The sequence below is a fragment of the Onychostoma macrolepis genome, chromosome 07 (assembly GCF_012432095.1).
Source record: "Onychostoma macrolepis isolate SWU-2019 chromosome 07, ASM1243209v1, whole genome shotgun sequence".
Taxonomy (NCBI): Eukaryota; Metazoa; Chordata; class Actinopteri; order Cypriniformes; family Cyprinidae; genus Onychostoma; species Onychostoma macrolepis.
The window spans coordinates 18,886,868-18,914,188 of NC_081161.1; the positions used below are offsets into that span (position 1 = coordinate 18,886,868).

Genomic DNA, 27,321 nt, shown 5'->3' on the forward strand with positions numbered 1-27,321 from the left:
AAATCTTACCCTGCGCATGCAAATCTTTTTGACGTCATTTTACCTTCATAGAAAAGAAAACATGATATTAATCAACAAGAGACAAATTTAGTTTCTCTATTTGGTGGTACTTTGCAGAATATAATAAGAGCTGCTTTGAACACCTGACCAGGGTTGCCAAATTAGCTGTTTTCCTACGAAAATGGGCTACTTTTAAACTGTTGCCAGGGGTTAATTTTATTCATTTATTTTATTCCCTCACAGGTTAAATGTCTAAATTATATTTGACTGAAATGCCTGTATTGAAATATTTTATTCGATCCAATTCATATTCTACCAATGATAAAACTGTACTGGATGATGAGACATAGTAAAGAGATTTTTGTGAAAGAGGGGCACTGGTAGGGAGCCTGACTGTTTTCATTTCCATGGTAACAGTTTGATTGGTCTCTACTGGATTGCTGCTAGTTAAAAGTATGACTTCATCTTACAGACACTTCTATTAAAAACCTGTTAGGGATATCTTGACGTTTTAATTTTAGTTTGTAATCTGTAAATAGTTAATTTTCAAGTATTCTGAAATAAATCTAGCGTCAGCGTTAGTTCTGGCAGGTCATGTTCGTCAAACTTGCATCAGCTGACTCTCAGCTAATCCACATCTACCTATAGGGATGCGACACCTATCACAGCACTCATATATAAGGTCCATCAGTATTATCACCAGCTTTGCGTTGCTCAATAGCTAATTACCCTCCTCCATCCCCAACTCCTCCTCTGTCAGCCAGGATTCAGTCTTCTGTTTCTCCTTCAAATCAGACTAATCTCTAAAATGTTACATTACATTATTGAACTTTAATGATATCTGCAATACATTTTATGTTGGTTCTGATCTGTTCACCCTGGGGGGTTATTGCTGCTCTCCCTGCTCTTATCCATGCTAGGCTGCATGGATGCGCAGGGAGGTTTTGCCCAGAACAGAACCAGACCGCCAATCCAAACTGTATGCTAATTGTCAGTCATCTTTGACGATAGTGATCCTTACAGAAAAGATTACCACCCCCACCAAAGGAATTTGTCCACCAGCTGTCAAGATATTATAATATAATAATAGGGTAAAAATAATAAATGCATTTTACAGAATGTCATAGGTTAAGTTTTTGTATTTATAATAGTTTAATTGGTCATTGATCGATTTTTGATATGCAGATCTAGCGACCCTGCAACTGTCATCCATTCATGTTTATGCACTCTTGTCATCTAGTAAAGCTGTAGCCTTAGATTTGAAACATGTTGAGATTAAAGAATTACTGTATTCTTGTGTGCCATGTAAGTCTTCTGTTGTCATACACAGGTTGTAAATAAAACTGCTATTTCAGTTTTTCTACTTCAAAATTTCAATGTTACCTGCCGTTTCTTTGTAATTGTTTGAAATTTACTAGTAATTTCTTTGAAAATCACTTCTATACCAATTTTTCAAGTTATTTTTACTATAAGGAACAGTGATTAAAAATGTTGTTCTAAATGTAAATCTACTCCTGTCTCCATTGCCTGATGCTCTTAACTCAACAAACTGATGAATCTTCATATTTGTGTGATATTTTGTGAGACACTATTGATTCGAACCCATGTCTGTCGCTACTAACAACTGGGCTTCATACCTTTCAACGAAGAGTATGTCCCGTTACCACATGACCGATAAATGTTTATCATCCTCTTCGCATGAACCTTTTAGCTGTGATGTGAGACCTTGCATATTGTGTCCTGCATGTGCCCCTTTCTACCCTCTAACACTTACATACATACAGTCTGCACCTCGGACTGTCCCTGTTCGACCATCTGAAATTTCATTTCACAGATGATGGGCTTCAGCCTCTAATCCAGCAGCTGTGAAGGAGGGTAGGACCGGTCAACTGTTTCAACTCTAATCAGCTTTTATTGCACACGAGAGAAAGAAACGGCCTGCCGCCGCTGGAACCTGTGCTTTTCGCTATTCTGGTTTAGGTTGAGGGGGACAGGAGATGTGTGGCGACTGGATGTGATGTTAAATCTAATTCACTCATTGCTGCTAGGCAGTGATGTGTCAGCAGGTGGAGATGTTAGAGCTAATAGGCCTGTCATAGTTGCTAACCTCAATCACTAACCTTCATAACAGTTTGTGCTCCTTTTAACCCAACCCTCTCTGCCTTTTCACAATCTTGGTCAAAATTCTGATTTTTGCCATATTTCTTTTTCTCGATTGCTTGAGGTGGTACTGCACTGACTGATAACCTTCTTGTGTCCTTTTTGAACCGAACAGATTACAACCCTTCTCAGTGTCTTTTATCTGAAAGGTGACGAAAGTCAGGTTTGATTTAGTGTTCCACGTATTTGATGTAGTATCTCAGATCAGGCCCATAAACACTCAACAAAAGGCTCGTAAAAAAGCACACAGAGCCTACAAATATTTTTATGGGGCTTAATGTGTCACCTTGGCATTGTCGATTTTTACTGGCCTCTGCGTGTGAGGCGGAGGAAACTGGAGAAAGTGTTTATTGGCTGTCAGGTCATTGCCATTGCTCTCAGCTGGAGTGGCGGTCGTAGCCTGCAGTGACAAGACAAAGCTGAGACATTGATGGAAGCACCATTGTATGGGAATGTTATAGGTTTTGTTCTCTGACAGTCTGTTGACCTTAGTTTAAGAAAGCTCTCTGGGCGAAACCCAGGGCACAAGGGTTTGACTGAACTGACCAATGTGGATTCCCAAAGGATCTGTATATCTGGGAACAGAGTGAAAATATCTCATAGTGAATGCCTCAGGATTTGAAATCCACCCTCCAAATAATGAAAGACTGTTTGGATTGACAGAAAGCCAGTGAAATTAGCCCAAACTAGCGGCTGAAGGTCGTATTTGCTATTTTTGAATTTCTGAGTTTTTGAGTTTCTGTCTTATAAACAGGGTCTGATATGAGCTTGAGTGAGATGTACTTCAGTTATTGGAAATTTCATCCAGCAAGAATGTTGATAAGGTACACTTTGTCCAAAATATAGTGCAAATACGTAAAAGATAATGTACAGGTAATTATTTTCTTAAAATAATAAAATCTGCATGGAGGAATCTTTCACCCTCGTTTAAAATTCCTGATCATATGGATTATTATTATCTCAAAAACTCGCCAAACAGGAAAATGTGATCGTACCTTAAGTACCTTTTTAATTGATTGGGAGGGGTTTAATTAAGGTTTATACAAGCTACTTAAATTTCAAGACAATTGTTTCATTACTAATAGAGGTTGCTAGTTAGCTAAGAGTCAAAAACGACACATGTATAGTAGTAGACTAACACAGGGAGTAATAAATGAGGGCGATTTCGGATACAGCCCTACTGTGCACTGAATGGTCAGGAATATGGCATATCACCTGTTTAACTTACCCGGATAGACAAAGCAATCCCACAGTCGTAATAAAGAATGGTAAAACAATAAGCATAAAATCAAAGCCCACGCTTTAGGAACAAGCAGATAATAAAGGGTAGAGGAGTTGTGTTCTACATTAAGTTAGGGGTTAACTATGTAGCTTGGGTTAATGTAATTGCATTGATTTGAAGGGACTACAATTGCAACACAGCATTCTCTGTTAGCCACTGTGCAATTATTTAAGCAGTGCAGACTTAATTATCTCTGCTTGCACCAGAGTCTCCTCCTAATTACTAACAATTTGTGCCTTATGTAGTAATTATTTACCCCAGAAACATCTCTCTCTAATTATAATTAAGGATGAGCAGTATATATTTATTCTCTCCTAAGCCTACTTTATGTAGTGGTATCTTAATGAGCTGTTGAAAAGGTTCTCTCTCTTGCTCTTTATTTTTGAATTGGAGCGATGTACCTTATGATAGATTCACATACTGCTGCTTGGCAACCATCTGATTTCAGAAAGTAGGATTATGTGACAACTTCTAATGAAAGTTTACCGCATTTCCTCCCACAAAGTGAGGCGGTGTAGAGTGCAGATAGAAAAGGCAAGCAGGTAGAATGCAAGTTCATGAATATTTAAATGGTGTGTTTCTAGTGTATGAGCAAGATCTCATATGCTATTTTTAATGGAGAAATCTGTTTGCATGTCGTTGTAGGAAATACTCCATGACACTGGCTAGAACAAGAAGAAGAAGAAGAAAATTAATTTTAGGACTGGCAAAGTTAAAGGATTAGTTCACCCAAAACCATTAATTTGTTGAAAATGTACTCGCCCTCAGGTCATCTTAGATGAATATAGAGACAATATAAAGAAAAGGAAAAAATCATCATTAAGATGTTTTTAACTTCAAAATGTTGCTTCAGGCTAAAATACCAGATCTCTATCCATAATATTGCTTTCTTCAGTGAACTTGTCCAAAACAGGAGAGAAATATACACAGCCCAAGCAATGTTTATAGGTACAAACAGTGTAAAAACAATTCTAAACAGTTATATGTTATAGAGTTTTTTAACTGGTGGAAGAGTTATTATGGATTCTGGACTCATATTTTGGCCAGAAGTGATGGTTTAAAGTTAAAAGGCGTTTTATGATAGATTTGTTTCTTACAAACATGCATTTTTTTTTTTTACTTCACAAGACTTTAATTGATGGACTGGAGTCATGTGGATTACCTGTGGATTATTGTGATGTTTTTATCAGCTGTTTGAACTCTCATTCTGACGGCACCCATTCACTGCAGTGGATCCATTGATGAGCAAGTGAAGTAATGCTAAATTTCTCCAAACATGTTTTGATATAGAAACAAACTCATCTACATCTTGGATGGCCTGAGGGGGAGTACATTTTTAGCAAATAAAAATTTTTGGATGAACTATCCCTTTAACATTCTATCTTAAGATACTGACTGAAATGACAACTTTTAAAACATTAACCCCCGGTTTCACAAACAAGGCTTAAACCTAATCCCAGACTAAAATCTAAGTCTGAGCTGTTTCAACTGAAACTTGCTCTGACTGATCTTAAAATATATCAGTGCCTTTATTTTGTCTCAAAATGCACATCAGTAATGTTTTTACTAAGGCATGTTTATAAAAATGACGTAAATGTCCTAATTGAACTATTGCCTAATCCTGGTTTAGTCTAAACCCTGTCTGTGAAACCAGGCCTAAATAAATTTGTTATTTATTTAACGCTGGAAACATATGCATCTTTATATTATAATGCCTTAAATTATTCTGACTAAATGGGTCTTTTTTAATATGTGGAAAATATAGATGCCTTAATATTTTAGTTTTGTTTAGCTTTCTCAAACTAAATAACCGAATTCCACATATCTTCCAGTATCTTAAAATACTGCACATCTAACTTTATGTTTTACTTTACTTTGTTTACTTTTGATCAGTATTGGCAACACTGGAGAGCTGAATATTCTGTGGGAAATATAAACAACAAGGCACATAATATTTCAAAATGCCATTTTTTTTCCACAACATGAGATTTCTTTATTATTGTGTGGCTAAATGTAACAAAAATCTAATAACAATATCTTGGCTGGTATTGCTTCTGTCCTCTAATGCTCAGCATATCAGATAAAAAAGCATTATCCATGAGTGCAGATTGCAGTTGTGAGTGCCCTGTTTCTGAGGTGTCCTGAAGAGGGCATTGCAGCAGTGTCTTGGTCCTGCATGAGGAGTTATCAAACCCAGCTGCAGCCGCTGTGGTCCAGAAACGCAGGACGTACAAATCCACTTCAGCTACTCAATCAGTCTGATTTTCTTTCATAAGAGAAGTTTTGTATGCCTTTATTATATTTCCCTATAGACTTTCTCTGATTCGGGTCTCGTATATTGCAAAAACGACACAACTAGTGAAAGTCACCTTAGCTGAGCTAAAGGTTAATCATCAAAATGGAAGGTGAATGAAACTAAAGAAACAGAGCGGAACAGTGAAAGAGAGAAAGGATAGCTTTACGCTCTCTGTAGAGTTTCCTATTCATGCCGAAATTCATCTTTAATATAATCACGCTATATGATTTCCAAAATATGTATAGTACAGAACATAAAGAAATGCTAAATGTGTTACGTTTGCAGAGGCAGAGCTAATTTATCATTAATGGCCCTTGCTTGGTAGTATAAATCTGCTTCCATGGGAATATATTTAGCAAATATATATCATCATAGAAGAACATTAACCTAATATCCTTCCTATCATCCCTGTCATTTGAGTGAGTGAGTGAATATGAAATGCAGAGGTCAGTAATTCCATGCAAATATGACAAGAAGGGAAACATTCACACACCACTAAATGGACATTGCATATTTACATTATTGAACCCGATGGTGGCAATTTCTACAAACAAATTATGTTGAAGGACAGCCATCTGTTACTAAGAGGCACATTCTTACAATGCAGCACTTGTATTAACTTAAAGCTGTATTTTGGGACTCTCACTACTGTTTACGGCGTAGGATGTTACTTTAATCACATCGTATTTCATAATTCAAAACATATTTGATATAGCTCTTTTTCAGACTCTTTTAAGTTCTATTGGAAAAAGTGCCAAACTAATCAAACTTCAAGCAGGCACTTATTCATAGAGATGGGGCTTTGTACACATCTCTTCCAGTCCTTTAATATATTTGATTTTCGTTGAGCGCTGAGCTTGTCCAGCCTTCATTTTAGATTGAGTAGAGACCTGACCACCCTGCCATTTCTATTTCGCCCTTTAAAACGAACTTAAACTTCAGAAAATTTTCAGCGAATGGACTGGATAACGATATGATTCCATAGAAATGGGGTAGTTTATTTAATGTTTTACCCTGAACAGATTTCCTATTGTGTGAGCCATTGCTAAATGACAAAAGAAAATGTTGATTGATTTAGCTGTCTGGTTATGGCTTTAGCGGCTTAGACAATGACTTAAATGAAATGGGGGAAGGGGATGCATTTAATTAATGGGAATTTGTGCTTGTAAAACCCCTGTTGTCATGGGCTCTACAGGTCAAACGGTATAGACCAATGGCCTGTCATTCATTGCAGTAAGTGTCTGTCTATGTGTGAGAGAGATACTTAAAGGTCAGTCTCATCTGCCTTTTCACTACATCTCCAGCATCTGTGATAAAAATAAAGGCAGATGGTCACAACCACATTTGACCTCCGATTTAATCACATCAGAGTGTCCTCTACTACTTGGAGCCTCAGACTGCAGAGATTTATCGCTGTAACAATCACTAAAACATTCATGAAATCATACAAGTGACATGATGTTTTGGAATAAGTAAAAAAATGAACTTTCAGTTCTGCATAGCTCTTATCCGTATATAGAGAGACAGATGCTTGCTTACAAGTCATACTCTCAACAAGAGAGTTAAAAGGGAAAGGATGGAGAAAGGGAGGGTGTGAGGATGAGATGATAAGATACAACCTGGCCAGATGTTCTGAGTGACTTCAAAGTCTTTAAGAAGCTCTGAAGTAAGTTACCTGGGAATATATTGAAACAAGGCCAAAACCTCTGCGGCACCTGATTCTCAAAGAGTAGCTAGGAGCCATGTGACTAGGTCAAAGCAAAAACATGTATTTTAGTGTGTGTGTGTGTGTGTGTGTGTTTATGTATAGGCCTATATGTGATTTGAAAGCATAACAAAATGACAATGTATAGATAATTTTTAAAAAAAGTACCTGCTTGTAAAAAGTGTATATAATTTCAAAAATGGCACTTTCCAGAAAATGTGTCCTGAAACTGTTAACAAAGAAGACAGTAAAAAACCTTAATAAATGAAATAGTGAGCAAATGAACTGTTTACCCTTCATAAACTTTGATTGTCAGGAGGTGAAACTATTTAGATATGAGCCATTTTATTTTTCATTAATCTTCTATAGAGTTTGCAACCCTGTTGCTAAAATTTGGGAAATGCAATTTTAAAACCTTGTTTGTGCAGTTTTCTAGCAGTAAACATTAAATAGACATTAAAAAGACAAAATCAATAAAACTGATTGAGTGACTAGAACAGTCAGCTTAATTTGTGTAAACACTGAGAAAATGTAATGAGGTTATTTAGCCCTACTTCCCCAATGCTGTGGAAAGGGTCCAAATTATGTTTTTATTTATTTTTTGTAATATCCAGTTCATCAACAGAGTTGCATGCAAAATATGGAACGTGGATAAATAGTATGTAAAAATTGGTTATGCATTTTTATTTTGTTTATAGTGATTCAAAAGATTGTCACAATTATTGATTGTCGTATTATTTTAATTGTTAAATACAGTCAAGAAGGTCAAGACCTTTGAGCTTTGACCTCTGAACTATAGGGGGATGGAACATTTACCCGACATGTGTTTAAAACTAGCTACTGCTAGATTAATATGTCTCATAAACATGGAATACGTCGTGCCTCTTATTCTTCATACCGTGCACCGTAGGCTATTCGTAGAATATCTACAAAATTGTAAGTATATAGATAATTATTAATTCAATTCTCTAACTTTTTAAAAATCAGCCCAACGCATGCATCAGAATCAAGGATGTTTGTAATGTCTTCACTGAATATGATTATTCAGTCCGCGCTCTCAGCATCTATGATGAGAAATATGTGTTATGCGCGCACGCACGCACGCACGCAGGCGCAGGCCGAGCATCACACGCACGCGCGCACGCACACACACACACACACACACACACACTGCTGTGAGATTATCAGAGCGCTCGGCAGCAGAGAGAGAAAGAGGGAGACGCGGAGGAGAGCAGCAGCCCCACCGATCCTCAAGCGAGAGAGAGAGGCAGCGTCTGGAGCAAGAGCTGGGCGGGGAAATAACTGCGGTACTGAAGAAATACTTCATTGCCGAACTGCAGCAGTTTGTCGGCACCGCAACTTCGTGTAAAGCAAAATGTCATCGTCGGGAAAAGACAACAGCTCCCAACATGCGAATTACGTGGGACCGTATCGCCTGGAAAAGACGCTTGGCAAAGGACAGACAGGTTTGTCCTTTTGTGTGCTTGAGATCAGGGATGGTGACACGCGCTATCACCGCTGCTCAATTTTACACTTGCGCGATGACTAAATATGATGTGTGTGTGTTTGCGTGCGCTGACATGTCATTGTGTAGAGAGGTTTTCCGCAGATTAAGGACCTTAGCCTACTTTTCTGACCATCCGGTGAGATTTTATCAGTTGCAGAATGCTTTTTGGGTGGAACAAGTTGGCAAACGTTTGTATTTTCGTTCTATAAAAGGAAGTTGTCTTCGCAAATGACAGTTTGGCTTTGCGGCTCCGCTTTGCTTCTGGCTAATGCCGTTAATCCCGATTTGTCAGACCACGGGATGTGGTTGCACTTGCAGGTCCCACTGCTGAATCCATTTGCCTTGTACAAGAGCTAGAATTGAATGTTTGACATCAGGGTACAGGTGGCCCTCGGATGCTGCTGCTGCTGCTGATGGGACAGTTTTGCTGCATCCGTAGTGCACCATGTGTTAAACCAGATTCCCTCTGCAGTCGGGTGGTGCTGAAGTTTGAGAAACCAGTCTTGCTTTAGTTTTGCTACAGGCCACTTAAAGGTTGTTGGCTGATTTGAGCTGTTGTAATAATCAATAATCATCTAGGTTTTATATGACCACACAATGAATGACAAAGATTACTCTTATGTTCGTGTCGGTTTATTGCTGCAAATTGCTGTATGACATGGGAGTGTGGAAGAAGTATTGATTTGGCGGCAATTTTTTTGTGCTCAATGTTCTGTGGCCAGTGGCTTCTTCTGGTGTGGCTTTGGTAGAGAACAGTTATTGAGTCGATATCCCTGGCCAGACGTATCCAAGTGCCTGCAGCTGTTATGCAACACATGAACTGCAACTGTTAAAGTATGGATTGACTGTGTTTTGAAGAACATGGAGGCCAGAGTTTGTAGTCATGTCTTCAGGCGTTTTCCATTAAAAGAATCCAGTAAGGCTGCGTTCTGTACAGTCATAACATAGACATATAGATGAACTGACAATTTCTGATATATTATTAGCTCGTGAAATTGTAATTTCAGGTTTGTGGCTTTTACTTTGTGTCTGTTAGCTTTGAAGCCATTTAAACGTGTTTCAGTCTCTTCCTGAGTCCAAACATACTACATGAACAGCAGTACATTGAGTGTGTTCTGTGTCTGCAGGGATTCTGAAGTGTAGATGCTTTGCTATCCCACAAGTCCCGTAAATAGCTGAGGAGCCATCAGATTAAAAAAATTGAGAACTGTAAGGCTGGTGGATCTTTTCAAGTGCTGTATATACCAGGAAATTTGTTACTTGTGCTTGAATTATACTTGACAATACCCGAGTAAATCATTTTTTGTGATTGCTGATAGTATGTTCCAAGTCAACTAAAATACATGTTAAAGGAGAGTGCCAACATGGTGGGCATCATATAGAAATATACAGTAGACCTACATACTCGAAGAACACAATTCATCAATGGTTGAGAACTACGTTTAGAACATTAATTCAGTTCATACTCTGACAGAGACTCTTTCTTGTGAGAAAATGGGCCAAAAATGTTGATGACTCACCTTGCACTCATGGTAGTCTCTACATTTTTGTCCAGTAAGAATCTCTCTGAGCACCTGCTTCTGCCTAGCAACAGCTGTTAGAAGATCACGGTTCATAGCTGTAATGGAAACTAAAAGGTTTTAGCTATTCAAAAATAGTCAGACAATCAACCCCTTATTATATCTTGCCTTTTTCAATTAGAAAATACATTGCCACCTGAAAATAGACTGCATTCCATGGGGTCTTAAACGTGATGGTTCACACAAAAATTACAATTCTGTCATTATTTACTCACCCTCATATCATTTCAAAACTATATGACTTACTTTCTTCCGTGGAACACACACACCCAAAAAAAAAGTTATTTTGAAAAATCTCTGTGGGTCTGTAAAACGGAAGTCACCAAAATGGTTTGGTTGCCAACATTCATCAAAGTATCTTCTTTTGTGTTTCTCAAAAGAAAAAAAGTTGTTTGGAATGGCATGAGAATTAAAATTTTTGCCTGAACTATGCTGAATTAACTGATTTCTCAGTTAACCCAACAATATGCAACCAGTGCTAAGAATGTGTTTATATGGCGTGATGACTGTAAATACATGCATTGCTTGTTGTTCAACAGAAGAGATGGCACACACTGTTCATTTGCGAATAGAATGTTCTGTCGGCAATTAAACTATTGGCACCACTTCTTAAAATAAATCCTTGTGTAGCCCGTGGTTAGAAGAGCGGGCTACTTCTGACTGGTTAGCGGAGGGTATTCCTGCTCGTTCTGCTGCCGTTGGCATGGCTGCTGAGAGAATGCTGCACAATAAACGCCGCTTCCCAGTGCTGCCGCTGCAGAGGAGAGCCCATATGTCATGAGAGAGACTCACACAGAGAAAGAGGAGCTTGGGGGAGGGGTAGGGATAGATGGGAAGGGGGGTGGGTTTGGGGATGAGGAAGAGAGAGAGAGTTCTCAGAGCTAAAGCGGGACCCCCATGGGAAACAGTAAAAAGGACGCTCTAGTTTAATTTACCCCCTCCCTCACCTCCCCAAATCAAAACGGATGTACGTGCCTGTATTTTTGCCTTCCCTGTTTCTTTGTGATGCTTCAGCCATCGCACATAGCATCCTCGCTGTTTGAGTCAGTTGAAAGTAGGCAGAGGAAGATTACAGGAGATCACTGGCTGAGACAGATTGGACCGTGGTAGTGGTAGTGGTAGTGGTAGTGAAAAACAATAATGTTGCAACAATAACTGCTTTATGAGACCCATGCAGTTACTGTGTATTTCTTTCTGCTAATTCGTTCTGTTCCTATCCCCACTACTCTACTTATATCCTCCTCTTCTCCTTCCCTCACTCTGTCAGGGTGTCCCAAAGGAGGCCCGTTAATGAAGCAGCGAGGTACCTGAATCACGCACACTGTCACGGGTATAAACGGAGCCCTCTCGCTGGGTCAGGGTTAGATGGCTTGTATGGGCAGGCTCCATGCAGAGCGGTGGTTGAGCCCCAGGCCTCCACTGCACTTCCAGCATGGACATGGAGATAATCAAGCTATATATACACACTACCTCAGGGCCAGTGAGTGTCCGTTACTGCAGAGGCGCTTGTGCAAGGCGGATATGAAGCGCTGCCGGCAGAACCACATAAAGTATGGTCATTTTGCTGCAGTGCACGTAGAGTTCATTTCAATCCAAGGTAGTGCTTCTGCATATATGGAACGCCATTGCTCCTCTTTGCCAGAATGTAGTATAGAAAAGCACAGTTTTAGCACTAGAACTAATCTAAATCTTAACAGCACCAAACAGAAGTGTGAAAGTAATGTCATTGTTGGAACAAACAGATAGTGCAGCACTAAACTCATTCTCAATGTGTCTGTTCCAGACTGATTGAGATTCTCAAACGGAGATGTTTTGATATGTTTTTTTTTTTTTTTAAACAATTCAGCTTTTGAATATCTGACTTGCGATGGGAGACATTTAGCTTCATTTTAAGCCATGGTCATATACTATGGAATTGAGAATATGCAAATTATGCAGGTTGTTTTGTAATATTTAAATCTCATATGTTGTTATTCTCCAGTTTAAAGGCATACTCATGTTGTTCCAAACTTATATATGACTGACCTTCTTATGCAGAACACAAAAATAAGAATGTTTAAACTGTTTTTGTCCATACAATAGGCTAATAATCAGTAAGAACATTAGTCCCCATTGACTTTCAGTGTATGGACAAAAAAAGGCACTATAAATTTTTTTTTAAATATATATTTTTTGTGTTGCTTAGAAGAAAGCCATACATGATTTATTAAATGGTACTTGTGTGCCTAATAATTTCTGAGTGATCTATCACTTTAAATACAGTGGCCTGTAATATCAAAATGGATCTGTGTTATCTAATTGGTTTCTTTGATTAATGGAGTGAGGTTATTGCTAAAATAATATAGTTAGGAGGTGAAAATTAAATTACGTTCTAAGAAACAACATCTTCATCAGCACAAAGAATGTTTTGTTTTTAGCCTGAAAAGCCTGTTTGAAATGTCAGCTGTTGACTGTCTTGCTGGGCTGACTTTGTGAACAATTTGTCAGTGTGTTTCTGTCTGAGGGGGTTGCAGTCTCCCAGACATATTCCAGCCTTCAGTTGGCTCTCATTTAGTAAGTGCTGGATAGCAGTGGTTGGTTGTCATGGCTGCGCCCCCTTCCCACAAGCCTTTTCTCACAATGGCCATGCTTTCCATCTTAGAGATCAGAGGCAGACAGCAACAGTTCTCGTAGCCCCTCTTTCCCACCCTTGATTTATGTAGATTACATTCAGTCTCCACTATTAACACTGGAAGATGTACACAGAGGAATCTATGGAGGTATACGCAGCCTTTGCGTCATACGCAATAAAATTAATCCTTCAGAAAAATGTTGAAGGAATGTGCGCTGGAATGATTGGTAAAGCAGAGCTGATTCCGCTGATGGGCTCTTATGTGGGATTAGATGTATTTCTCATTTAAGGCTGGAATTAACTGCCAGAATTTTGTTCCTTATTGACTAACAATTATATAAATATATTTTGTATTTAGTGGTTTATTGCTCATTCTTGTCACTCTTCATCTTCACTCTGAATTCTTCCTCTTGGGCCTTAGGAACATTTCAGAAAGATTCCATGTTTTCCTTGCAAGTGTTTTTTGGCCAAACACAGTGAGAAATATAAAATTAGGTGTGCTGGTAGTGTTTTTGTAACCCCAATTAATAGTAACTTTGGTAGGACCTGACCCTGTATTTTTGTGTACGATTGTTATGGTTGAGGTCAAATTGCCCTTAAGCAGATTCAGTATAATTCAGACAAAATCACTCTATGAAAAACAAGCTGTGAATATTATAAAAAGTATTGAAACTATTTTTTGTAGCATTAAAAAAAATATAACATTTTACACAAAAGCAAGAAGTGTCGAAAAGTTCTTCTCTGTGCATTCCTGAACCGCAAACAGTAGATCGTGGTGATAGCAATGTTCCCAGCAAACTGAACATGCATGGACTGATAAAAATGAGCACATTTAATGCAATTAAGTTACTTTGGATAAATTGGGACCCTTTACAAAAAAGTCACAAAACGGTTGACCAATATTTCCATCATCTCAAAAATGAAAATGGGTCAGATTGACCCGCAACTAGGCATGGGACGATAACCGGTTTCAAGGTATACCGCGGTTTGGAAAATTCACCGTTTCAAAACCACTAAAATTTTCCGTTATACTGTTCCTGCGGTATGCGCAATTTTTTTACGTGTCGTCAAAGACGGAAAGTGCAGGACTCTCTCAGTTGTGAGCAGTGAAGAGCGTAATGAGTCACACGACCCCTCCCCCTCCGGTTGGCGCGAGCGGTCAGTGAGAGTAACCTGTGTGTAGGATGATGGCCGAATGAGGTGAATCCCTGGAACTTTCCCCCGTCGAAAAAGGCGAAGTCTGCTGTCTGGGAATTTCTCGGGTAAAGTAGACCAATCATGTTCCGTACACAACAATGTTCCGTACAGATGACGTTTTGGCGCCGATTGCTAAATAAATACTAACAGGTTGTACACAAACGCTATATCTGTGTCGTCTTCATTTCTCACTCTTTCACCCTCAATCAAGACAGAGACCCATTCGCCGGTTGTTTCAGTGTTGAAATAAATACTATTTGGCTTGCTACCAATGCAGATAACATGGCTAATTAACTAGCTAACGTCAGCTAGTTTCCTCCCTCACGTTACTTCACAGAGCGGGGAATAGCAGACTAAAGTACTACGTTTCTGTGATTTAGTTCAATAAATTTAGCTGGTATCACGTCTATAATTTTAAGCCTCCTGCCATTGTTTACATCTGTTCAAAATCACGTCATTTAAAAAAGAAACAAACTGCTGGCTCAGGTGTCTTTGCCACTGTTTGAGTGTTATATGGAGAGAGACTGTGTGCGTGTGAGACAATCGCACACTCTCCTTATGTGTATGTGCACACATCTTTGTACGTCACCGCTCATAATTTGGACTGAAAAATGAATGTGTAGAAAGTGAGCATATCTCCAAAAACCTTGTTGAGCTGCAGGTTTAATGACTGCATTTTTTTTTTTTTTTTTTTTCATTTAGAAGGATTTATTTTATTTTTTTTACAGAAAATAATTTATTTATGTTCTGATTATTGTTGAGCTGCAGGTTTAGGCTCACTTAAGTGACTGCACGTAATTTAATTAACAAGAATTCAATTATTTATATTAATTATTTAGCCTGACATGTTTACCGTTCCAAAATGTTCTATATGTTTCTTAAAAATAAAATGTATTGTGTTCAGTGGAAAAAACGTTGTTGTTTTTTACCCAGACATTTACAAATAACATATTTTAGAGCTGTAATCGCAATACCGTGTAACCGTGATATTTTTTTTATCTAAGGTTATCATACCGTCAGAATCTCATACCGGCCCATGCCTACCCGCAACATAATGAAATTGCATGACAAGCACTAATTTCTGTCCTGTGTTGATGTATTTCCTATTGCATTTGATAGTTAATAGTCTATGGCAGGTGGTGTTGGGGGAGGGGCATTCACTTTCTAGAGAGCATGATTTGATTGGACTAAAAATCTGTGTAATGCTTGATGAGTCATCAATGTGATTTCCAGAACGGAAAGACTATAAACTTTAAAGTATATTTTTGCTTACAAGTGAATTTCGTCAATGTTTTGGAGTACACTAGCTTATGACCTCAAAGCAGACTCAAGTTTTGATTTCATGGTATTAATGACTAGATTTATAGTGTGAGTCTGCTCTCTAAGGGTGTATTCACACCTGTCTTGTTTAGTTCGATTGAAACGAACTCAAGTTCGTTTCCCCTCTTGGTGCGGATCTTTTGGGCAGGTGTGAATACAGCAATCCCACTTGGGTGTGCACCAAACAACCGCACCGAGACCCAGCTGAAGAGGTGGTCTCGGTCCGCTTCCAAACAAACTCTGGTATGGTTCGTTTAAGGTGTGAATATGAACCGGCCTTGATCCGATCCAATTGCAGAAAGCACGCTCAGAAAACACACAGCTCGCGCATATAGTGCTGTTGTTTGCATTTCAATCGCTTAAATCACTTGCTTTCAAACCTTGTTTTCGTGACCATAGTGCCCACAGCAACGTGACATGAGCACACTAAATAGCCTAAAGCTTGCCACAAAGCCCCAGCAAAAGTTACAATGAATGTGTCTGGGGGAAGTAAGGAGTAAGGAGATATTTGAATTATTTATTAATAAACTAGTGTTTTCTGAGTCGGTGTCACAATGATGAAGTTAAAAACTCGCCATCTCCTCATTGGACGACGCGCCTTTAGAAAAGAAATGCATCTTTACGGATTATAATGAAAGAATTTTTGTTTTGGATATGAATTATTTTGTTTTGTAGTAATTCAACACTTTCTATAGATATATTCATCATGTCTGTAAGGAAAATATTCACTGAGTTACGGTTCATTTTTGACGGGAAGCGCATCCTATTAGTTTCCTTTATTTTAGAAAAGCACATTTTCTTGATATTGTGAGTGCACACAAATAAAAATATACCCTGTACAGTTCCGAACGATGTATTATTATTATTACCTTTATGAGCAACAATTATGGCGTATTTAATTTGTTTCCACTAATGCCCTGTAGTGCGCTTCAGCTTCCACTCTCCGCACAAACGATATGTTATGCGCCTAGCGCACATTTATCTAGGTTAAATGTTTAAACTAACATTTTGATATGCTTTAAGTATTTCATATCTATAGATTTTATTTTTGGCAAGTCGTAATTACAACATTGTATGACATTGTCTCATATGATGCTCATAAGTTTCTTCATATTGCGTTTTTATCTCATGACAGCAAATCAGTAAAAGAATAAAAATTGCACTACGAAAGATCTCCATGATTGGCCTGTTTTTGCTCTTCCTGTTTTTCCTTGCTTGAGAATTTCTGTCCAATGAACTGATGACCGGATAAGCACACCTGTGGTTTTGTTTACAATTTCTGGTTCACTTGTGAAAGTGAACCGCACCAAACAAAAAAAAAATCAACATTGTATTTGGTCCGGAACCAAAGCAAGTGAACTAGCGGACTTTCCTGGTGTGAATACACCCTTGTCTTGAAAGCTAGTTTCTCTTCTTTTTTGGTGGTCATTTGTGCAGACAGAAATTAAGCTGTTTCATTTATGCTGCTCACATTGTCTGTGGCTTGGTGCTGTACATTGCATTGTGTAGTTTTGGTAGTCCCCTCCCCCTTCCCCAGTGCAGAAAATTGCTCCCTAGTGCCTGATGCAGCTGTGAAGCCTTTTATCAGAGAAACACAGCAGAGACCCTTAACTCCTGGTGTTGTCCCTTCCATGTTCCTCTCTCTATCTCCATCACACCACCCCTGTCAGCAGTGTCTTCTACCTTTGCTGCCTTACCGTAAATGCCTGGTATCTGCTCTTTACACAACCGATGAAGGTTTTAGCTGGAGGGTATTGACAATCCCAAGGCTGGAGTCACAAGACCCACTTGGGCAGTTCTGATGTGACTTGATTTGCGAATTGCCTCGTGAAGAAGCATCTGATCAGAAATGGGACAGCCAGGAAAAATAATTACCCAAATGGCGACCTTACTGTAGATTGTTGTGTGTATATGTGTGTGTATATATATATATATATATATATAAGTATCCTGAAATGCTACCAGTACATCTGCAGTGACACAGGAGTCCAAACAGTGGGCAACTGCTCAACAGATGGACTAATTCTGGGTTTAATTAGGATAGACGTTTAGCCTGTAGCCCATGTAAAGCACTCTCATGCCTATGTGCGAGTTCAAGTCAAAACAAAGACTGCAAGCACAGATTAATAGGAATATACTGATAGTACATGGACAGGGAGAGAGAGGAGGGAGAAGGGGTGAAATAGATGTGGAGAGAGAGTTTGAGTGGAAAAGATTGTAGAGAACTTGAAAGGGAGGGGAGATAAACATACAGTGTACGAGAGTTGGAGAGAAACAGTTTAAAGGGATAGTTCACCCACCAAAAAATCTGTCAGCATTTATTCACCTTTATATCATTCCAAACTAACACAAATGAAGATGTGTTTATTGAACCCAGAGTAATCTCTGTCTCTCCATTGAAGGTCTGTTCAACCAAAACTTTGAGGCTTCAAAGAGACTGTAAGAATTATCAGTATGAATCAGGAGCTTCAGTCCAAGTCTTCTCAAAAATCACTTTTTAGGCTGAACAGATTAAATTAGGGAAAAAAGCATTAATCAATGCACATACATAGAGCTCATCAAATATGGTAAACAGAAGCTCAGTGTATGTGCGTTGACCAGTGTTGAAGACAGAATCACAACAGATCAAAATTTCATTCACTGATAATCTTCCACTCCAGTGAGCTGTTAACAGTTGCGTCTGGGTCATTGAGTCCAGAACCAGATGAGTCCAATTTGTGAACATTTTGTGAACTGGTTCTATGATTCATTAAAATGATCCAGCTACCAAGAACGATTCATTCATGAAACAAACATGGGCACTTTCAGTGAATGATGATTTCCATTAGTTTTTTTATTTATTTTTTTGTCTGTTGTTCAGATATTATATAGCGTTAGAAAACTTGGAAAAAATGCATGAGTACGAATCATCTTTATGGTGCATTTTGGAGCCTGACAGTCCCAGCCTTCATTTACAATAAACATATTGAAAACAGTGTCCAGTATATTCTTTAGAAATGTACCATTTATATTCATTGAATAAAGTTTTGAATGACATCTGGGCGAGTAAACAACGACAGAATGCATTTTTAGGTGAACAATTCCTTCAAAAAACTGCAATTTTTGCATTACTGCAAAAAGATAGCACATATTCAGGCACGCTTACCAAAAGAACATGTCAAACTCAACCAATTACAATTGATTGAAGGCTAAACAAGCAATTTTATCACAAAGCACGCTGAAAATAAAAATTATAATACTGCGTTACAATACAAAATTATTCATTCATTCATTTTCTTTGGGTGCCGTATGAATGAAGTGAGGTGCCATGTTATTTTATACGCATGATTGATTGGTAAAGAACCCACAAGGGCTGAATATCCTGTCCAGATGGTGGGGTTTGGTCAGGCTGTGTCATTAGTCAGGTGGTTGCTTTATGGCCCCTTTATTCGTAACTGAACGGCTTCAGCTTTTCTTTTATTTAAGAGTAAATTAGAGGGGAGAATGTACAGGTGAAAATGAACAGGGTTTGAGAGAATGTGTGTATGTGCATCCAGCTTATAGACTAGCTGTTTCACACTTTCACAGAGTATTAATAGTGTGGCAGTACTACATCTTTTCAACCAATCACTGCCTGCACAGCACAAACCCAACAATAGAATAATAGCTACACACATCTTTTTCCTTCTGTCTAAGACAAGTTGAGGGTTTCTATGGAAACCGGGGGAGGCTCTGTGCAATTTTATACATATGTTTTCTGGACGGCTGTGCTGCATGGTTCCTCGGCCTTGCCTGGAGGGTCCAGCTATTGATTGTAGCTTCTCTGCCTGAGCTATTAGAATGTGAATGAGGATCTCCCCCATCTCTTAATGTGTGCTGAATAATGCCATTCAAGGCCGAATTTGAGCTTGGACCTTGTCTGATATTATCTGTAAGCTCATAATTTCACACATAATGGCTGGATCTGTACCGATGGGACTTTTTGAATGGCCAAAGGTTTCTGTATAACTGAACATACAGTTTAATCTCTGTGTGTACTTTAAAGCCTAAAGTGGCAGGAAGACCTGAAAGTCTTGCCTATAAAGTGTCCAGACATGTTCATATTTTGTCACACTGTAATTTTCATGTTCATCGTGTTCAAACTGTCTAATCAGTGGTCTAATAATAGCTGTTTTATTTTGCATGTAGCGGGTCATCTCATGGGGGTGCCATTTTTAGATCACATGACCAGCCAAATATTATTCGCTTTATCTTGGAAACTGCTGGGTTATTAGACATGTTCACTTAAGAAGTGAATGAATCATGCCAATTATTCAATGCCCTGAAAACGTTTGTGTTGCATAACAATTTGTATCTGTCAGGTCTATGAGGCCTTAAAGAGTTCATTCAGAAATGAGAATGCTGTTGTGTCATTCCAATCCTGTGTATGACTTACTTCTGTTGAACATGAAAGAAGATATTTTGAAAAATGCTGCAGTGTTTTTTTTTTTTTTTTTTCTCTCCATATAGTGAAAGTTAGTGTTTGGACCAAAACATTCTTCAAAATATCTGCTTTTATGTTCCACAAAAGAGAGAACATCATACAGGTTTGGAACAACATGAGAGTACATGATAATGGAGTTTCCATTTTTGGGAGAACTGAGTGTGAGGCTATACCGCAAAAAAACAAGTGTGTATATCACTGCATAGGTCTAAGACCACTGATATTGGAGGTCCAAGACCACGGGATATTGGCCAGTGCAACATAAACCTAAAACAACTTGAGTGCACCTTTAAATAGACAAAACCTGAAAGAAAAATGAGCACATTATTGCTATCTCAAAAGTGTTTTCAGAGATTAAATTTAGAAATCAGTGGGAAATCAGAACAAAGGCTGCTTATTTTGACACCAACACAATACAGGGAGAGGGAGACAGAGAATGATAGAAGAGTTATTTATAATGTAAGCGTTCCTCTCCAACATTTCTTTGAATGTTTCTCCGAGCAAACGCAGGTTACGCACGTTATTTTTCAGTGCTTTCATTAGTTTGCCTGTGGCACTGCCTCATTAAATCTCTGCCTTTCAATGTAGCTTGTGTTAATATAGTTGTAATGAAATATTCAGCCGTTTCTCCATGAGGAATGTATGAGGTTTGTTGCTCTGTCTACAGGGATCTATCTCACACATAGCTCAGACAGCATAGCCATTTTCTACAATTATTACAAATTTGAATGTGGCTAGTAAATGGGTTTACAGGCATGTTTTGCACATGATCAGTGCTGAGGTATTGGCATAAAGAAAGCAAGATTGTAGAAAAATCAGCCAGCATGTGTTCTTGAGGACACTGGAGTCGAGCTTTGGTTGACTCCTCAGCCGAACTATCCCGAGCTTGTAGATACACGTGACATGAAGCATTGCACAGTAATTCTGTAGTGAATACTCACTGAAACTGGTTTCTGCTTGCTTTATGATGGGGATAGAACAAGACAATTGTATTTAAACTATTATTAGGACTGGGTAATGACAGCTTCCTGATTCAGTTCAGGTTAGTTTTTGATTCATAAGCTATCTATTCAATTTGATTCATTTTGCTATCATTTTTGTATCTTTTAGTTACTGCCCATGTTGCTATTCTTTCATATGAAAGAATTTCTCTCTCAGATATTGCTGTGAATTATGTGGGGCAGAGTTTCAGACTGATTCATTCTGGTCTTTTTGAACTATTCATTCAAACAACCTGAATCAGACTGCACTAGTCACATTTTACAATTTTAATTCTCTAAAAAGAATCGGCTCATTAGTAAACTCAGTATTACAATACCCAGCCCTAACAATATTTTTAAAATCCATTTTTAATATTCTGTCATACTTTAAAACGTGAAGCGTTCACACTACAGGGTAGTCAATGTGTTACTACTACTGAAATTAATTACACTTTACAAGTGTTATGTGTAACACGGACACAGTAATATGTCACCAGACTTGCTTTATTTGAGCTATGAAAGCTAATGGCCTGCAATAATTTGTGCAATTGACAAGAAATTATTCATCCATTTCCATTTCAAGTAGCCTTGCTCCTGTAGTGACTTTTCTCATGCCTGAATGAGCTTTGTGTTGTAAATGGCATCATGTGACCAGCCCCTCATGTCCATATGACCTGGACACAGCCAATGAGAGTTCCCGCTAACTAGATAACTGTGTCAACATGAATCATTGTTATTGATATTGCCTGGCACATCATACCAGGCAGGGCATACGGTTCAGAGACTCTATTTTGTCCCATTTACTCCCATTAGAAACTAAAATAATCCATCCATGGTGTAACTTGAAATCCACCCACATATTACAGTAACACACACACACACACACACACACACACACACACACACACACACACACACACACTCATGTTTGTTTTAGTGGTTTACGGGGACTCTCCATAGGCGTAATGGTTTTTATACTGTACAAACTGTATGTGCTATTGCCCCACACCAACCCTACACCTAACCCTACACCTTACAGGAGACAGTCTGCATTTTTAGATAAAAAAAAAAAAAAAAAAACACCATTTAGTATGTTTTTTTAAGTCTTTTCATTTACGGAGACATAGGCAGTGTCCTCATAAACCACCTTCAAATTGTAATACCTCTGTCATACCCATGTCATACAAATTTTGTCCCCGTAAACCACAAAAACCAGTACACACACACATATATACACACACACACACACACACACTAAGGAGCTTGGTCATTCTTCATCTGTTCAAAATATGTTAAAAACACAACTACAAGAGATAGCAGAGCACCGCCTTGGGCTACATTGGGGTTGTGATCTCTCCACAATGTCAAGACCCCTCACACCCCGTAGGATACACACAGATGGCCTCATGACTGCTTGTGCGTGTCTTGTGTCTGCGCGTGAGATTCTCCGCAGCTTTTAGCCTCTGCGCAGGCTTCTGATCAAGTGGCATAATCAGATTAGGGAGGTTGGGAGAGGGTGAACAGACATTATTTTCACTTTGTCTGCAATGATGACAGGTACTGCCACAGGCACGTTGAGAGAGAGACAGTTTGGTGGCGAGCTAATTCCTCTGTGTGTGTGTGTGCGCGCGCACTGGGGTCTTTCTAATTTAGTTGTGCTCTGGACTGAGGCGGCTCAAGGAGTGAGGCTGTGTTACTGCATTACAGCACAGCAACTGTTGCCAGACGTGTCTCTGTGGAGATGGTGCGGCACACATGCTGAGCACATCTGGCTTGGGCGAGTGCTGCCTGGTTCAGCATGGCAACAGCATCACACAGCCCTGCAGACCGTCACAAGGAGGGGTCAGGGCCTGCTCTGAGCTCAGATTTTACCCATCACATTGAATGCAGATCTGCTGCCTCTTCTGTATTCATTTTTGAGCTGAGAGTCAAGCAGTGATTGATATGCTGATCTAATTTAGGCCATTATTGTGCTGTATTATTGTCGACATTGACATATTATTAATAATCTATATAATTGATGATAGTTGTGATTACATTGGTGCATAGTGTTTCTTTTTATTGTCTGCTGTGAGTGTTGCTGATATGTAGTTTCATAAGGGTGCGCATCTCTGGCCTATGTTCGAATGCAAGTGCATTATTGTTTTTTTTGCGTGGATTTATATTACCCATATTACACTCTTGCAGTCCAGTAATATTTTCTCCTTGCATTAGCCACAGAGTGCTTTATGAAAGGTATTATTTTCAGCTGTACGGTTTATGCTGAGGAAGAAAAACCCTTTATTTCAGTACGTTACATGTGGGCATCTTCCTTTGCTTTCAGCCCCGTCACTATGGTTACAGCAGTGTTTGACTATATGTGTGTGTGTGTGTGTGTGTGTGTGCATGTTTTGATTTTATATGTTTAATGGATTGGAATTGTCAGTGAATAGCAGCAATAAAATAGCATGTTAAGCAGAGTAAAGGAAATGTATTAGTTCCTAATATTGATTGATTGGTTTAGCCTGTGATATATTCAAAATGGAAGCTTTATTGACTTTTGTTCGTTTTTTTAATGACTATGTTCATATGCACAGGAAAATTTTGGTTGAAATCAGAATTTGGTCATATTCTGATTATGCATGCTTCATGTGTGCTTCATGTGCTAACATACTTATGCCAGTAGTCAAATTTTTTTGTTTGTTTCATTGGTAACACTTTATTTTAAGGTGTCCCTGTTACAGTGTAATTATACATTTAAGTACTGAGTGATATTAATTAACTACACGTACTTGTACTTGTACTTGTACTTGTACTTGTACATCTACGGTTAGGATTAGGGTTTGGTTTAGGGTTACTTGCATGTAATTAAGCATAATTTATTGTATTATAATAGTAACTACATGTAACGCGTAACAAGGACACCTTAAAATAAAGTGTTACCGTTTAATTAGTGAAGGCACATTAAATTAGTCAAAAGTGGTAGACATTTATGATGTTACAAAAGATTTACTTCTCAAATAAATGTTTCTATTCATCAAAGAATCCTAAAAAAATGTCATGTTTTCTACAAAAATGTTGAACTGATTTCAACATTGATAAAAACATGTTTTAAGCACCAACTCATCATATTAGAACGATTTCTGAAGGATCACGTGATACTGAAGACAGATCAAATAATTGCAGCATTAAAAAACAATCTTTCCACATTTTTGAATGGTTGTGTTAATCTGCACATGTCTGAATATTATTGAAGAAACACTTCTTGGATCAAGGAGGAGACAGATTATTGTAGCAAACATTAGAAATTTACATACTGTAACATGAATGAATATTCATGAGTTACTTAAAAATATTGAAATACAGGGCAAGAACGAGCATATCCTGTAGGCTATTTTCACAAGTAGAGTGGGAAAAGAATGTGGATTATTCAGAAGATTCTGATTAAATGTCTAAAGGAATATTCCAACAGTTGTGAACTTTGTAACCCAAAATGAAGACCTGAAAATGAAAGGCATGTAAACATGGTCAATGATAGATTGTAATAATGTTGATGCAGATTTAAAGTGGATGAGGTATTAGGCATGTTTGGTTGGGTGGCTGGCAGAAAGCAGGTCATGTTGCCCCACTGTGTAACCGGCTGACCAGATGAGGGGGTTTGGGGATTAGTCAGGCCCCCCACAGCTGCAGCCACAGCCCTGAGTAGAACAGATGGCCGTCTGCATGTTAAGGCAGTCACCCCCACCACCACAACACACATGCACAACCACACAGCATATGACAGAGGCATCGTTGTGACATTGTGCTATACACAACTATTATCACCATTATTCATGTTGAATGATTATGTAATGATTTGATTGTACATCCTGGTGTTGACTGATCTGCGGCCGGCACTCCGAGACACTCAGCAGACGCTCTGAGCTGGGCAGTGTCACTTTGCCTGTGGCTCAATGCCAAACAGATTCAAGGACGTCGTACTTCTTGCTGGATGAGGTGAGGGGTCAGATTCACTCGCGCCTTTGACGTGTTTGCTTGAAGTACAAAAGGCTTGTTTTGTGTGAACCATCTCTGTATTATTCATCATCATACCACAATAAAATGACAAACATTTATGAACGTGACATGTCAAAGTTGTTGATTATAGTCATAATGATCATTTTGTTGTTCTAAAAGATCATTAAAAATGACAACGAGGCCACGTGAATTGAATTGGAAAAAGGGTGAATGACATTTTTCCATAATTTAGCTGATCGTGTTTAGCAAATCATGTACAGAACGTATTGGATGTTCTGTAATGATGAGAACATAATGAAATATTATTCCTTATTTCCCTTTGCCAATGAATTACACGAATATGCCTTGCATATTTCAGAAATGGCCTGCGGGGTTGAAACTGATCTGGCGCTATGAATCTGACCTCTCTCGCTGAGCAAGCATCACATCACCAGCACTTGATGGATGATTGGCCATATTTCCAGAATAATCAAAGACTAATGAGGTAACAATCGCAGATTACGTCATTTTTTTTTTGGATGACATCCCAGATTTCCGAAGACCCCTGTGTAAAAGCACTCCCACCCCCCAGCTTTCCATCTCCCTCTTTGTCTGTTTCTCGTTCTTCCTCCATCTTTCTCCCAGCGCTTCCTTTGTGTTTGGCTGGAGAGCATGCCTGCTGGAGGGGGTCTATGACTCATAGTAGAGCAGGACTGTATTTTTAGCACTGATTCACCCCTTGCCATGGTGCTTCCTGTGAGGAATATGAAAACCCATGAAGCACATTTCTCGTAGCTCCATTATCAAGCATCATTTAACAGGTGCTAGCCGCACATTTACAGAACGCAGAGGGGGAGCATGGGAATAAATGTCAGGATGCTTGAACTTACATCTCGGACTGTTTTAGAAACAACTTTGCGATTCATTCCATCTATTTTTGCCATTGCAGTGAGGAGGAACTGAAAAAGGAAGCCGATGTTGTGACATAAACGACTGGCTTTTTGACCCTTTCACTTTTGATGTGGTTTGGCTCTCGTTCTTCACTCTCTCTTACTCTCTCTACTTCCTTCTTTCATTGTTCGGCTAAACTCGTTCTTGGATTAAAGCCGATTAGCATAGGCTCTGATTGTGGCGTGCTGTGCCGCCCTCCCCCATCTTTCTTTGTGCTGCCGTCTTGCACCTCCCAAAATAGTGTGGAAAAAATGCAACGTAAGTAGATTTAGCAAAAAATGGGGCAAATTTTATGCATGGATATGCAACAATCAACACAATCTGGACAATGATGAAGCTGCTGTTTTTAGCCATTAGGAGTTTTTACCACCTGCTGTACACCCAGTTAGGCCCTCCTCTGACTATCAGCCCCATGGAGCGAGAGTGGCCTCAATTTAAGCAAATGGAGAGCCAGAAGTACCATTGATGTTTAATTCCTCTTGTGGCCGGTCAGTCATAATTTGCTTATGGTGGATTTCCACAAAGCTGTTTGTATGAATATACTCTAAATACAAAGTAGAGTATGCTTGAATTGCTCTCTTGTCAAAGAGCTATAGACATTTCACAAAGCATGCTAAAACACTATAGGCTCTACACAAACTGAAGAGCAGCACATGTTTTTTTATGATTAAAATTAGACAATATGGTAAATATGTAAATAATAAAAAGCACTTTAGTGGATGCTTGCACTTGTGAAAAAGTAGTATGCTTAATTGTATTGAATGTGTTGTAGTGCGCTTCAAATCTTAATAGTGTAATTGTTTTCTGAAAAACTGTACTTGCAGATAATGTGTTCCTGAAAATAACGGCCACTTTTTGGAACTTATTTGGAATTACTGTATGTGAAATCTTCAGTACCATTTTAGAAAGTGCATTTTATAGTGTTTTTACAAAATGTTTTAATACTCTGTCTTGTTTTAAAGAAGTAAACTTGTTGTGTTGATGTTTTATTAAGCACATGTAAGGTGCTTGATTATAATTTTATTGCATTTAAACGTGTAATTTTACATTTACATTCCAGACTAAATATATTTTAAATGTACTAAATTCCAGCTTCTTCATTACAATTGTGAAACTATAAATATATGTGACCCTGGACCACAAAACCAGTCTTAAGTGTAATTTTTTCGAAATTGAGTTTTATACATCATCTGAAAGCTGAATAGATAAGCTTTCCATTCCATTGGCCGGTTTGTTAGGATTAGACAATATTTGCCCGAGATGCCACTATTTGAATATCTGGAATCTGAGGGTGC

General features: G+C 38.6%; 1 protein-coding gene across 17 annotated transcripts in view; it reads left to right on the forward strand.

Moving 5' to 3' along the window:
- Nucleotides 1-8,249: 8,249 nt before the first annotated feature.
- The window catches only part of brsk2b (BR serine/threonine kinase 2b), a 143,861-nt gene continuing 124,789 nt past the window's right edge, over nt 8,250-27,321 (forward strand). For 10 of the 17 annotated variants that reach the window (XM_058781922.1, XM_058781931.1, XM_058781924.1 and 7 more), the window contains exon 1: nt 8,250-8,379. In XM_058781922.1, coding sequence (XP_058637905.1) covers nt 8,265-8,379 — 115 coding nt within the window. In that variant the 5' untranslated portion in view covers nt 8,250-8,264. Of the gene's footprint in view, nt 8,380-8,573; nt 8,910-27,321 lie in introns of those variants that run through there. The other 7 variants (XM_058781925.1, XM_058781926.1, XM_058781928.1 and 4 more) reach the window with 2 other exon arrangements.